Here is a 12,585-nt window from a genome sequence, read left to right on the forward strand (position 1 = left end):
GAAAAATAGAAATGGTGCGAAAAACTCAAAATGTCAAGAACTGAATTGAAACTTCAGAAAGTTTAATTTCAAATTTGTCCTTGAGTTGTATTTTATCTTCTCTCTTTAAATTTAAACTTTTTCTCAAGTAAACATAATAGGAAAAAAGAACTTTCTCCTCTCGTTATTTACTCCCCATGTTTGGACAGTATCCTCTTCTGTCCTTTATTGATAATGAAATGAAAATGTAAACACCTCTTGTATCTGATCTTTCCGGTTTCCGAGGCCTACTTTATTTATTTGATTATCCTGCAGTAATTTAAACAATTAATTATGAACAAAAGTTTACTTGCAACGTAATCAAATGTGCTCAATGGTTGTGACTAAGGTCTTATTTTATTTGGCGATGAATGTAACAGTATATATATATTTTATTTTCTATCCTTTAAAATGTTGACAAGTAGTTAGAAGAACAATTTCCCATTTTGCATTTACAAAATCTTAAAATTATTTAATCTTTAAATGTTCAAAGGACTATTAGGGCCACATTGAGAGGAAGAAATCTGAGGTTTCCAGATTAAAGTTGTAAATTTACAAGATCAAAGTTGTAAAGGATGTTGCAGTATACTGGGGCTTTTCCAAAGAAAGAACAACATTGACTTGGAGGGAATTGTCTCTTTTGCAGCAGAGAAATGTCTTCAATTGTTCATCTTTCATCATGGATGGCTTCTCATCTGATACAACCTTTGAGAACAATAATTTTAAAGGGGACGTATTATGAAAAATCCCCTTTGACAGTGTTTTTTAACATTTATTTGGGTAACCTGAGTGTCTATCTACCCACAAAATGTAAAATAAACCCGTCCAGGCCTTTTTTTTGTGGTCTACATAAGTTCTACAAAACAGAGAAAAATGCTCCATTTCAAATGTTCTCCACTTGTGATGTCACAGTGGGATTCTGGTCAAATAAATAAATAAATTCCACAGAGTCACAAACCTCCTCTGGGGCTTGATTCATGCTATATATTTGGACCAAAGATCAGCACAGCAACTTAATTTAGATCACAGAGGACTGATTGAAAAGGTGGTGACGGGGGAGAATGTCCTCTATAACAATAGCAGAATTTAAATCAATTAAGAAATTTATTATTGTAAATCAACAACTTTATACTCTTAAATTTGTACAAATTTATTCTTGCAAAGTTATGACCTAATCTTGAAATTTTAGATTTTACTCTGTTGTATAAAATTTGTGCTTAATTGTGTTGAAATATCACCAGCTTTAATGAAAAGGAATCATTGATGACCTAGACTATTTGGTGATGATTACTCTGCAGCTCATTTAATCTATACAGTGAATTATCATTGCACCTCCAGCATGGTGGGTTGAACATTATCATTCATCCCACAAACACTTTTCACAGATCGTCTCTTAAATTTTAAGACTCTAACATGTCTTCAGTTTGACTTCCCCACCCTATTTGAGGGCACTATAGAGAGCAAGCGAACGGAGCGGGACTTTTCCGTGCATCTAAAGGCTGCTAGCAGCGAGGAAAATGCAAAAGTATCTCAAATGAATAAATGACCATCTGCTACCACTACGACTGGTACAAGACCCCAAGGCAGCTTAGCAATTTACAAGTACGATGTTTGACTTCCACGTTTATGCAGGGTTAGTTTAATGCTCTCCCCACTTGTGAATTGAGCGTGGTAACAAGCCTGCAGAGTTACTGTTAAGTAGAAGCTGCAAACAACCACGATTTCCAAAAAGAGCACTGGACTGACATTCGATTTTCAAGGTTTTATTTAATATTGAATGTCTTTATCTACACTCAAGAGAAGACCAAATACATGGTGGTCAGGTTCTCAAGCCAACAAGTCGTGGCAAATCTCAAATGTAAAGAGCAATGTTTTGACACTTTCCCTCTCAACAGGAGACATCCAGACAGCTCACAGCATCCACAGCTGGTTGAAGTCTATTCACACCACACATTTGATTTAAATATATCCAGAACAGATTCAGGAGAGGTATTGTAAATCTAGAGCAGTGGTTCTCTGTCACCAAATTTCTCATATTTTTCGAACAATCAGATTTATTTAAAGAGAAATTGTGCCGTTTGGAGCTCAGGCGATAAACAGAATGATAGAGGAAAGTAACTGAACGAAAATAAAAATGTGGAAAAAAAGTGCTTCAGAGACTTTTTGACTGCATTTTTCCTCCAGGCACACGTAAGCGACCCACTGAAAACTGCTCGGTGGGTCTCGACCCACTAGTTGAGAACCACTGATCCAGAGGATGTGCTGAAAAGGTGACGGTACGTCTGCCATAGAGACGGCTGCTTTTAGACACTGGCTCAAATTTTTCTTTCTCCCCTTTAAAAACCTGACGTCAGCTTCCTCTCCTCCTCTGTGGGCGTCTTTGTGCGATTGTACATCAGTCAGTCCCCCTCCCAAAAACTCAAAAACCACAAGCACAGGGAAATAAGTTGACGCACTTTATTCCTAAAACAGAAGCCACACCACCAGCTGCTGGCATGGCGTCCATATATAATTATTTATATATATTGCCGTTTGGTTTTTGTGTCTAAATGTGTGGTATAAAATATTATATACAACAATGTACCTCTTTATTTGAACACAGTGAAGTTCATTGCTGTACAAGTCCTCTGTAGCTACAGCTTTGCTGTAAGTCCGTCATGCTCAAAGGCATGAAAACATAATTTTCCACTCTGACTTTTCTGTACATGGTAACAATACAAATATTCTGTCTCCATTACAAAAAATAATACTCTAAAAGCAACCTACTGGGACCGTAGTTAATTTTTCTGTTTTTTTTTCCTGGTTGTTTTTTAATTAAGACGATTACATATATCTTAGACCAATTGCTTTAAAGCCCGAAGGTGATATAAACCTTCTCCATTTCATACATATATATCTATATATATAGATATATATCTATATATATAGATATATATAAAAGAGGTTAAGAAATAAGACAAATGATACATTTAAAAACTTACAATAAATAAGATAGATGCAGGCATTTCTTTTGGATACTATTTCATCCAAAGGAATAAAAAGGAATCTTTCGATCTTAAAATCTAAAGATCCATTCTTGAGTGTTTCCTTGATCACACTTGTCCCTTTTCTTCCGATGACTTTACAGATAGACTCTTCTCTCCAACACAGACTGGCCAGGGACTGTGCTGCCATGCTACATATCATGACAACCCACTTGTCATTCTCTCACGATCATTTATTTCCCCGTCTTCTTTATTCCCTTGTCTCTACGTGCATGTCTCTAAATTCACAGAGACAGGACTGTCTCCTCCAGTAACAGCCACAGGGGGAAAGGGGGGGGGGGCAGGACCGCCTCAGCTTAAAACAGCCGTCTAAATCCTGTCTGGGTGCAGCAGGATCCAGCTCGGTGATGTGGTCTGGTTCTTGCAGTTTTTTCTTCAGTGTCCATGAAACCCCCTTCAGAGTCTTCGATTTCCTCTCCACTGAAAATGGTTCCCCTGCACTGCACGCACGCACGCACACACACACACACACACACACACATACACACACACACACCCCCTCCTCCCTGTGAACGTTGGTTACAACATGTTCATGATGAAGTTGTACAGCTGGTTGAGCACCACAAAGTGAATGGGGAGACACGATCGTCGGTCCTGTGTTGCCGGGTCACACGTCAGCCAGGAGAGGGCGTTGTACTGCTCCAGCACATATCTATGCAGGCACACAGAGCACAGGCATTTATTCCATCACTTGTTCATGAGCTGCTTTTCCAACACTGAGACAGCTAACAAAGGATGGTGTAAACACACTGAACCCTTTAGAGGCAAACTGTGAAAGTACATCTTGCAGAATGATTCAAAATGAGACATTGGCATTGCTTTTTTTGAACTTTGTTTCAAAATAAAAGCCCCACTTTAAAAGCCCCCAGATGTGTGTGGTGTTGTTGTTTACCTGAGTACGTCTGAGGTCTGATTGGAGTCGAGGGGGTGGGAGTGTTTGCTGGGCAGTAGTGTGTCTTCTGATTGCACTGAAGACACATGGAGGTGCAAAGAGGCCTGAGAAAGAGAGGGGAGGGTCAATGACATTACAATCATCTTATCAACCTTTTATTACCTGTACATCTCATCTCAATGATTACAGCTGATTTATACAGAGCAGGAATAGGAGCAGCGAGTCTGCAGCCAAACTCCAAACGCACGGGATATGGGTGCACTCTTCTTTTTGAAACAGAAACAAGGTTGTCGCTCGTGCCGCAGCAGAGCAGTCACAAAGATATTACTTTCAGCATATTCATTGTCTCTGAATGACCAATGTCCTTTTTCTTAAACCATTATGGCACAGCTAACTTTCAGGTGATCAGCAGAAACACAGGAGGGTGCTGTCAAGGTGCCGCTTCTACCTGATTTCATGCTTCATGCTAAGCTAATCAGGCTATGTCTTAATACGTGACTGAACAAACACAATCATGTCTGAAAGCATTTCTCCTTAAAAAGGATTCTAATACTTCTGCATGGGGAAATAAAATCCCTGGACTTGCTGCTGTTTTTTTATTCTGCACTATGAGCCAATGCAACAAAATGTTGTTTTTATCTGCACTGTAAAGTTCAAGTTTGAAGAAAGTGGAAGTCTATGTTAGAACCTTCTTTCCTGCCACTGTGCTCTTAAGTTAAAAGGCGACAATAAAAAAACAACAACTTGTAAATACACATTTAAAAAGTAGCTGGTACCTTGAGGAAGAGTGGACACTGGTTCTGAGCCTGCGGACACGCCGACCAGAACCAGTCGGGTAGCGGGCCGGCTTTAGCCGTGGAAACAAAGTAGCCCAGGGCGAGAGGCTGCTGCAGGAGGTTAGGAACCTCCTCATGAGACTCCATGCGGTCCGTACTCTGGCCCTGAAACAAGGAGGGTGCTCAACGTCAGCTGACACATTAAACAATGGGATCACACTGTTGTTGCTTTATCACACGCCTTTAATAACAAGGGAACGGGAGACTGACGTTTGACGTCCATCTGAGGTTAGTTTGTTTTTGCAACAAGCAGTTATACGAGGAGGACCTATTTAACCCACCTTACTGCCATCGCCTCCATGGTGGTAGTGAGAGCCAGGCGAGTGCACAGGTGAAGTGTTGGGCGAGATGTTGATGATGTCCGGGTCCAACTCGTTCTCCTGATCCAGCAGGTCAAAGATCCCGATAGCATCTGAGGAGAAGGAGAGGGGTTATAAGCCCTGGAAGGAATAACAACGGAGCGACCATGCTATTCTGTGATTTATGTCTTTTTTTTTTACTGAGTTTTCTGGTGCAAAAAAACATGTTTGCACAATGGGGTAGGCTGCAAATGTCTGAAAGTGCTCTAAATGCACAAAGTATTTCAGCAGGTACTTTAAGAAAAACAGCCTCTTTATAGACCGGAGAGTAAAAACAGGAGGGACTTTCAGATTCAGTAATCGCTGCATTTCCCTTTAACATCAGTGAGCACGTTAAAGTCCAGCAAACAGGCTGAGCCACACTGAATTAAACACAAATGGAGAGAAGGACTGCATGATAGATGAGGGAGCGCTGCTGACCCGTGGTGGCGTTGAGGATGTCGATGTTGGGGTCGATGTTGGTGTAATTGGAGCTGGCCACCTGGACGAAGGCGGAGGTGGGGAAGACCAGGATGTGGGTGCAGGAGGTGTCCTGTGGGGTGCTCAGCTGGGACGTCTGCATGTTCAGGGTGGTGCTGCGGCCGAACACCGAGCCCGTGGAAACCGAGTCTGAAAGGAGAAGAGAAGGAGGGGCAGGGTCAGCAAACAATCCATTCAATGAGAATCCGTGTCAAAGTATTTTTGGATCGAGTGTGAGGAAACTCTTTTCTGCCTCTTTGAAGGGTTTTCACATCAAACAGGAGAGTTAGTAATGCTGCCAAACAAATCGCTCCATGTACTTATAATAATAAATTTTATTGTACTTTTCTGAAAACTCAGAGACGCGTTACCAAACAAAGAACAAATAGCGCTAAAGAAGGAAGATGAGAAAGTAGTGTTTTAGTATGTACTGCATGATCAATGAATAAATTACATTTTAAATGTTAAAACAGCTGTTACATTCAGAGCCAACAAGCCTCTCCATTTTCAAATTCCCTCTTACAGTGATGTAAACCCCCTCCAGTCACAGTCATCTGAGGCTAACACAGCCCTGCTAATCTCTTTCAGCGCGGAGAGCGTATCAGGAAGGAGATGTCCTCGGCCCAGCATCGCTCAACACAATCCCGCTATGATGCGCCGACAAATCCCCCCCACTCGTTTCCCAAAATAAACCCATTGATCCGCCTCTCCATCACAGCGCGCTCAGATCAATGGCCATCTGAGAGGGAGTGCTTTATGAGCGAAAGGTACATGATCTCCCCTGCCATCAATCTGATCCGGACAAGGAGGGGACATGCATTGTGATATGCTGCTGCCATCAATCAAGACCTCAGACACACACACACACACACACACACGTCCCCACAAAGACACACACACACACGTCCACACACAGACCCTTCACACCTCAGCGCTGCCTTCTCAGTGGAGGAATCTGACTCAGGCGAGAAGTGTAAGTTCAAAAAAAAGATTCCAAGTTTGGATATAATCTTTTGTACCGGGCATGATGATAAAGGATCCCTGGGGCTCCATGGCAACCAAGCACACGCTGAGGATGCTGGGAGTATCCGAGGCGGAGATGCCACACATGCGACACATTTCCTTCAGACGGCGACTCAGTGACTGGAGGTTCCTCCTGCTCAGCAGAATACTCCAGTCTGAAACATCAGGAGAGGGAGAGCCACAGGGGTGAAGAAAAGAGCAACACTGTGGACACAGTTTAGAAAGCTGCCAGCACGACGGCCCTCTTACCTTTTAACTCTCCGTGCCCTATCCTGCCCAGCCGGCCAATCACCACCCTCCAGGGGACTGATGTCATCTGTACCAGGCCCAAGCACCAATCCCACAGCTTCTGCAGGCCGTAGCGTCGCACCGAGCCCTTTTTCCTCCGCGCCCTGTGGAACACACACGGACAAACAGACATTCAGACATGCACTTCAGGTCAGGAGTCTAATCAGTCAGGCATGCGGGTTTATGTTCTCGACTGACAGTCGTGTGCTGCTACACTCGGGCTTAATTTCAACTTGAGCGACAAGTGTCAACTGACAACTAGCATGATACTGATACAGAGCAGACACTTTCCCCAGCGGTGATGACAGCCGTCCCACACCTTTAGTAAGGTCACACACGTTTGTGGTGCAGCTGGGACTGAACTTGAGGGACTCACAGATTAAATGATATCAAGTAGCTGTCACAACACTTTAAAGTGACAGAGTACGATGAAGTCGAACCAGAGAGGAAACAATTCATAGCCCTCAATCAGCTGCTCCTCGTAACTTCAGTCTGCGAGGAGATGACAGATTCATTCCACGAGGCCTCGTCCATGGGACAAGGTTTCTATTTACGTCTATGTTGGTAAACACCGAGTACAAAGCAGGGCCTTCTATCTCTCCCTCTTGTCTTTTCACAGCCAAACATCCCTCACGGTGAATCTCTGCCACACCTTACTGTATCTCGTCTTCAGACAAAAGTAGAGGACAAAAAGGTCAAAAATATCTGCACCATAAACAACATGCGAGGACACTTCCATAACACAGCCCCAAAGACTTTCTTATAACGTGGGGAGTGTCAGTGAGGCTCGTAGGTGTGAACACTGTGCAGATGCTGGAGGGGGTACCTGTTGGGAACATCGATGTTGATGATGCAGGTCTCCAGGAGTTCCCCATACAGGTCAGTGCACGTAGCCAGGAGCCAGCGCTGGTCATGTGACAGGCAGTATCCTACGAACAGCACGTTGTATTTCTGCGACGCCTCCCCGAACGTCTCGCCGAGCTCCGTCTGCTTGTCCTTCACCGGCGCCAGGATGAACGGAGGTGTATACAGACGCGGACACTCCGGCCTCTGCAGGTTGGAGAGTGAAGACGTCAGGATAAAAGACGAGGGAGGAATGCTCAACCTTTCTACTCAAATACATTTAAAAAAAACAGAAATGTGTGGAAAGCCAGATGTGACACTTGCATGACAGGCTGCTGGAAATCTTTGCTTTTATCAGTAATTACAGCTCACTTCACATCCTCACTGACTTTATGGCCAAACCTGTCCTTTGTCTTGTTCCCAGTGTCCCGTCCAGAGGTTTTTAAATGTGTTCAAATAAAACAGTAACACTGGCTGCAAGAATGAGGTCCTGATCTGAAGCACCCCTTTGTCTAAACCAGGAGTCAAGATCCCATTATGGAGGTTTCAGGGAGCTAGCCAAGCAGATAATGGAAAGAAAACTCTGGAGTAGCAGAAGGTTACGAGCTCCCTCGGTCATGTTCCAGCAGAAGAAACTACAAGGATGGTTAGCACTGAGAACTCTTTATCTCTTTGCCTTCTTTGTTTTCAGCGGCAGACTGAACACAGCCGGGGCAACAGGCTGGGTCATGCCGGGTCAGCTTCATGTCTGGCGGGAGAGCTGAAAGTAACCGAGAGGCTGCTGCTAAGGCCGCAGTGTCAGGCTCTGTTTGTATGGCTATCGATCAGAGGACAACGCTAGCATGCTGATGCTAACACTCTCGCCTGAAAGGACGCTGAAGAGCTGCACCTTTCCATCAGGCTGACCACGTTCTCTGATTTACAGGAGTTTTGTCAAAAGCAATTGAGCATGAAACTTCTAAAACTCTGGTCAGATTACAGACCTCCGGGCTCTTCAGTGCCGTGTCGATGGCCAGCCCGGGGCCGAAGCCCGTCAGTGACTTGACGTGGGTGGAGGTGGGCAGTGGCCGTCTGCACTGAGCGAAAACAGAGAACGCTAGAGACTTGAGGTGCTGGGCGTAGATGTGACGGTCTTCCCCTCGCACTGGCTGAAGCAGAAACTGACAAGGGACGATCTGAGGGACAGAAAAAAAACAACAGATGTAAGGCATGAGGAAACAAGCTTATACCATTTCTAGAAATCCATTACATATACAGTACAATAACCTTCATCATCACAGTTCTCTGCATTTAAATTCAGGGCTGCCCCTTAAAACACTGATTGTCTGAAATACAGCCGAGAAGCCTCCCTGCGTAAAATCTCATCCTGTCAGACAAATCACTGCACTCCCTCTGCTCTGCCATTATAAACAGAGTCACAATAAAATGATCAACAGAGTCATTGAGACAACCGTGATGTACATGGATAAGTGATGAAGGAGAGGGGAGAGTTGTGTTACTTCTAAGTAAATCAGCATTTTGTGACAAACAGAAGTTTGTCTGGGACGTGTGCATGTTTGAATGTCACAGCACCAATTTCTTTTCTTCTCAGCACAGCCAGCGCTTCTTCTGCCTGGTAAAAAGTCAAGGTGGTCACGGGGTCGAACATCGGGAAGCAGGGCTTCAAGTGAAAAAAAAATAAATAAATCCTGAGTCTGAAAAATTTTGCTTCAAGGGCAATTTGCAAAACGGCTCTGAAATTCTGTTTGTTTGATTTCTCTATATCATAGAATAAATCAGAGGATAATTCTTCAATTTCCACCTTAAATGGCTGCAAAAGAACCTCGGCAGCATTTGACACCATGTGGACAGTGTCAGAGACGACGAGTCACAGCACAGTTATCCATTCAAATGCTGACGACCTGGTGCCACTCAAGCCCACAGGAGAGCTTGAATACTGCAGCATTGGCAATATTTATAGAAATAACGAGTTCTTCTCTATTTATTGGGTTAATTATTTAATTACATCGTGAAAAATGTAAGCACTGCCGTGAAGGAGTTTGGAACAAACAAAGTAAGTCATCAGAAACTATTTAACTGCTCATGATGATGATGATGATGGTGTGACAGCTATTGCTATAAGCCATGACTCTATATCTGCACCTTATTTTGTATGTACAACATTCCTTATGAAAATACTTGATGCTGCTCTTTTATCCTGCACTACATCGAGCTAATGCAACAAAATTTTGTTCTCATTTGTACTTCAAAGTTCAAATTTGAATGACAACAAAGGAAGTCTAAGTCTAATGATGCCACTGACCATTTATCTCTTAAGCACTGCGGAGCGATCGACTTGCAGCTAACAAAAAGAGGTTGGCATTAAAAAAAACGGCGCTCTCTGGGGTTGGTCACGTACCTGTACTGAGATAGAGTTGCGGATATGTGGGGGCAGGAACTGAAGCATCTCAAGGTAGCAGCGTAGCAGACCCAGCGTCCACACGCTGGAGTGGGCGGGTACGGGGCCCTGACCACCGTCAGCCTCCTCATAGCTGAAAGGGTCCACGATGTAAACAACGATGGCAGGCGGATACGTGATGGCGTGCGACTCCCCGTCTGTGGGCACGCCGACCTTTTCTCGCTCCAAAGTGCTGAGAACATGACATCACGCGGACACAAAGTATGAAAAACTAATCTTGTCCTCGTTTGTCAAGACTCAAAAGGTCCAGTGTACACACAGCTTTAAGAGCGTAAACATCTCATTTTAAACATGTCTGATAGGATTTCATGAAGGGATTCTCTGGTTTTGAATGGAAGGTGTTCAGACTTGAAGTACCTTTCAGGAGGCTCAGTGGGCCCCTGGGCCTGGCTGCTGGAGTTGTCCCCTGAGGTGCCGGTGTTCTGAGTACCAGCTTGCTGCCCCAGCTGTCCGCTCTGGGGGGCTCCTCCCTGGCCCTGGCTGTTCATGCTCCCGAAGGGGGGGAAGGAGGATGGCTTAGCAGGCGGCATCCCGCTGCCAGGCTGGCCCGAGGAGGTCACCAGGCTGTTGGATGACGCCGAGCCGTTTGTGGAGCCGCTGTTGCTGCTGGAAACTGAGGAGCCCGCAGAGTTGACCGGGCCGACCGAGCTGGAGGTGGAGTTAGATAGTTGTGTGGATGATGATTGGCTGGATGAGGTTGGGGGAGTGGGCTGCGTGAGGAGGGAACTGTCCAATGGCTGTGAAGCGAGGTATGGAGCTATAAAAAAAAAAAAAAAAAAAAAAGGGAGAGAAACCGCAATAAAAGACTTTTATTAATGAACAAGTTTGGTGGTAATAAAAAACATTCTATTCAAACCACATCTACTTCACCTTCAGAGAATTAAAGTGTGCTCAAATAGTCAAGGCCCTCTGCAGCGAGCCTTTTCAGAACTTCACTGAGTGGAGTCAAAGGAGGACATTCAGCAGACTGTAAATGACGTACCGAGGTTGTGGCGGCACACTTGTGCATAGAGTTTGAGTTTAGTGAAGGCGTCGCTGTTGCCGCTGGCTGCCTTTAGAAACCATTCACTGATTGGCTGATCCACGAGGCTCTTGGCGCCGCTGCCACCGACGAGGACGATGCCATCAGGGTAACCTTTGGAGATGGGCCGGTGCTGACCCAGTCGACACGACTGCAGAGAAACACGGGTGAAGACGATGAAAGTGTGACCTAGTGCAGTTACATTGTACAAAGGAGTGACAACAACAATAATAATAATAATTTAATTATTTTATAAGTATTTCATAAATATCTCCATGTGCAGAGAGCTCTTTGATGGACAGGACAGGTGAAGAGAGACAGGAAATGTTCGGGGGGGACACGACGAGGACTATAGCCTCAGTACATGAGACACACGACATAACCTCGAGGCTATCCTGCATCCAGACCTGACGTGCAGGCTGTGCAGGTGTTTAGGGAGGTTGTGCATTTGGAAATTAAATCACAATAAGCTATGCAAACACGTTAAACAATGCTAATAAAATAAAAAGAAAAGTCTGGAGTGTAAATACTTGGAGCGCTGAAACGGTTCTTAATTAAAGGTAATATTATTGTTTGTTGACTTACTGTACATAAACACTAGCTTGGGATAAAAAAACCATTCTAGAAATAAAGTGTTTGATTTCCAGGTATTTCCACAGGAGGAACAGTTCTCAGTTTAGCACCAAAGCAGAGAAGAAGAGAGGTGCCTCGGTGTCATATCAGGATAGCACCAACACTGGCGTGTTTGCACCCTTCGTCAAAGTGTCCTACCTCGTAAACAGCTGTGAGGTCACGGAAGAAGCTTTTGGCGCCGCTGAGCAAAGCCTCGTTGTCAGGACAAACCACCAGGTACCCGACGTCCCGCTGGGAGCCGAAAGGATCCAGCAGCAGTTTCTCCCAGTAGGGCAGACCGAACGGAGACAGCACCACAAAGTCGTACTCATAACCCACCAGGAAGGTGGGGATGGGCAAGGGCTCGGGGGACTCGTCTGTGCCTGAGGAGGTGAGGAGGGAGGAAAGGAGAAGGCGTGTTGATGAGAGATAAAGTGTCAGCTTCCCTCCCTGATTCTTCCACCCTCTGCTGTTCATCAGACTGTGAGGTCACCAAACGACGTGACAGCTCCTCCCAGCAGAGCTGACATCTGGAGCACAGCAGACGGACCACACTGCCTATTGATCCGACAATATCCTCAGTTTTACGACCCAAAAAAGACACAGAGTCATGCAGCGTGCACGTTATCACCCCGGTGGTCATCCACACAAAAGCTTCATCCGAAAGAACACTGATTTGATCTAAATACAATCCAACTGGATGATAAACCTAAACTAAGTTTGCCCCCAGCT

The 12,585-nt window shown here is 44.7% G+C and overlaps 1 protein-coding gene across 1 annotated transcript in view; it reads right to left on the minus strand.

The window, feature by feature from the left end:
- Positions 1-2,461: 2,461 nt before the first annotated feature.
- The window catches only part of med13a (mediator complex subunit 13a), an 84,626-nt gene continuing 74,502 nt past the window's right edge, over positions 2,462-12,585 (minus strand). Inside the window, exons 18-30 of the mRNA XM_079356324.1 lie at positions 12,013-12,236; positions 11,203-11,392; positions 10,578-10,977; positions 10,161-10,392; positions 8,746-8,937; positions 7,746-7,969; positions 6,881-7,023; positions 6,628-6,786; positions 5,570-5,758; positions 5,072-5,202; positions 4,731-4,895; positions 3,955-4,058; positions 2,462-3,714 (exon numbers count right to left, since the gene is read on the minus strand). Coding sequence (XP_079212450.1) covers positions 3,582-3,714; positions 3,955-4,058; positions 4,731-4,895; positions 5,072-5,202; positions 5,570-5,758; positions 6,628-6,786; positions 6,881-7,023; positions 7,746-7,969; positions 8,746-8,937; positions 10,161-10,392; positions 10,578-10,977; positions 11,203-11,392; positions 12,013-12,236 — 2,486 coding nt within the window. The 3' untranslated portion in view covers positions 2,462-3,581. The remainder of the gene's footprint in view (positions 3,715-3,954; positions 4,059-4,730; positions 4,896-5,071; positions 5,203-5,569; positions 5,759-6,627; positions 6,787-6,880; positions 7,024-7,745; positions 7,970-8,745; positions 8,938-10,160; positions 10,393-10,577; positions 10,978-11,202; positions 11,393-12,012; positions 12,237-12,585) is intronic.

Source organism: Symphodus melops (assembly GCF_947650265.1).
Source record: "Symphodus melops genome assembly, chromosome: 11".
Classification (NCBI taxonomy): Eukaryota; Metazoa; Chordata; class Actinopteri; order Labriformes; family Labridae; genus Symphodus; species Symphodus melops.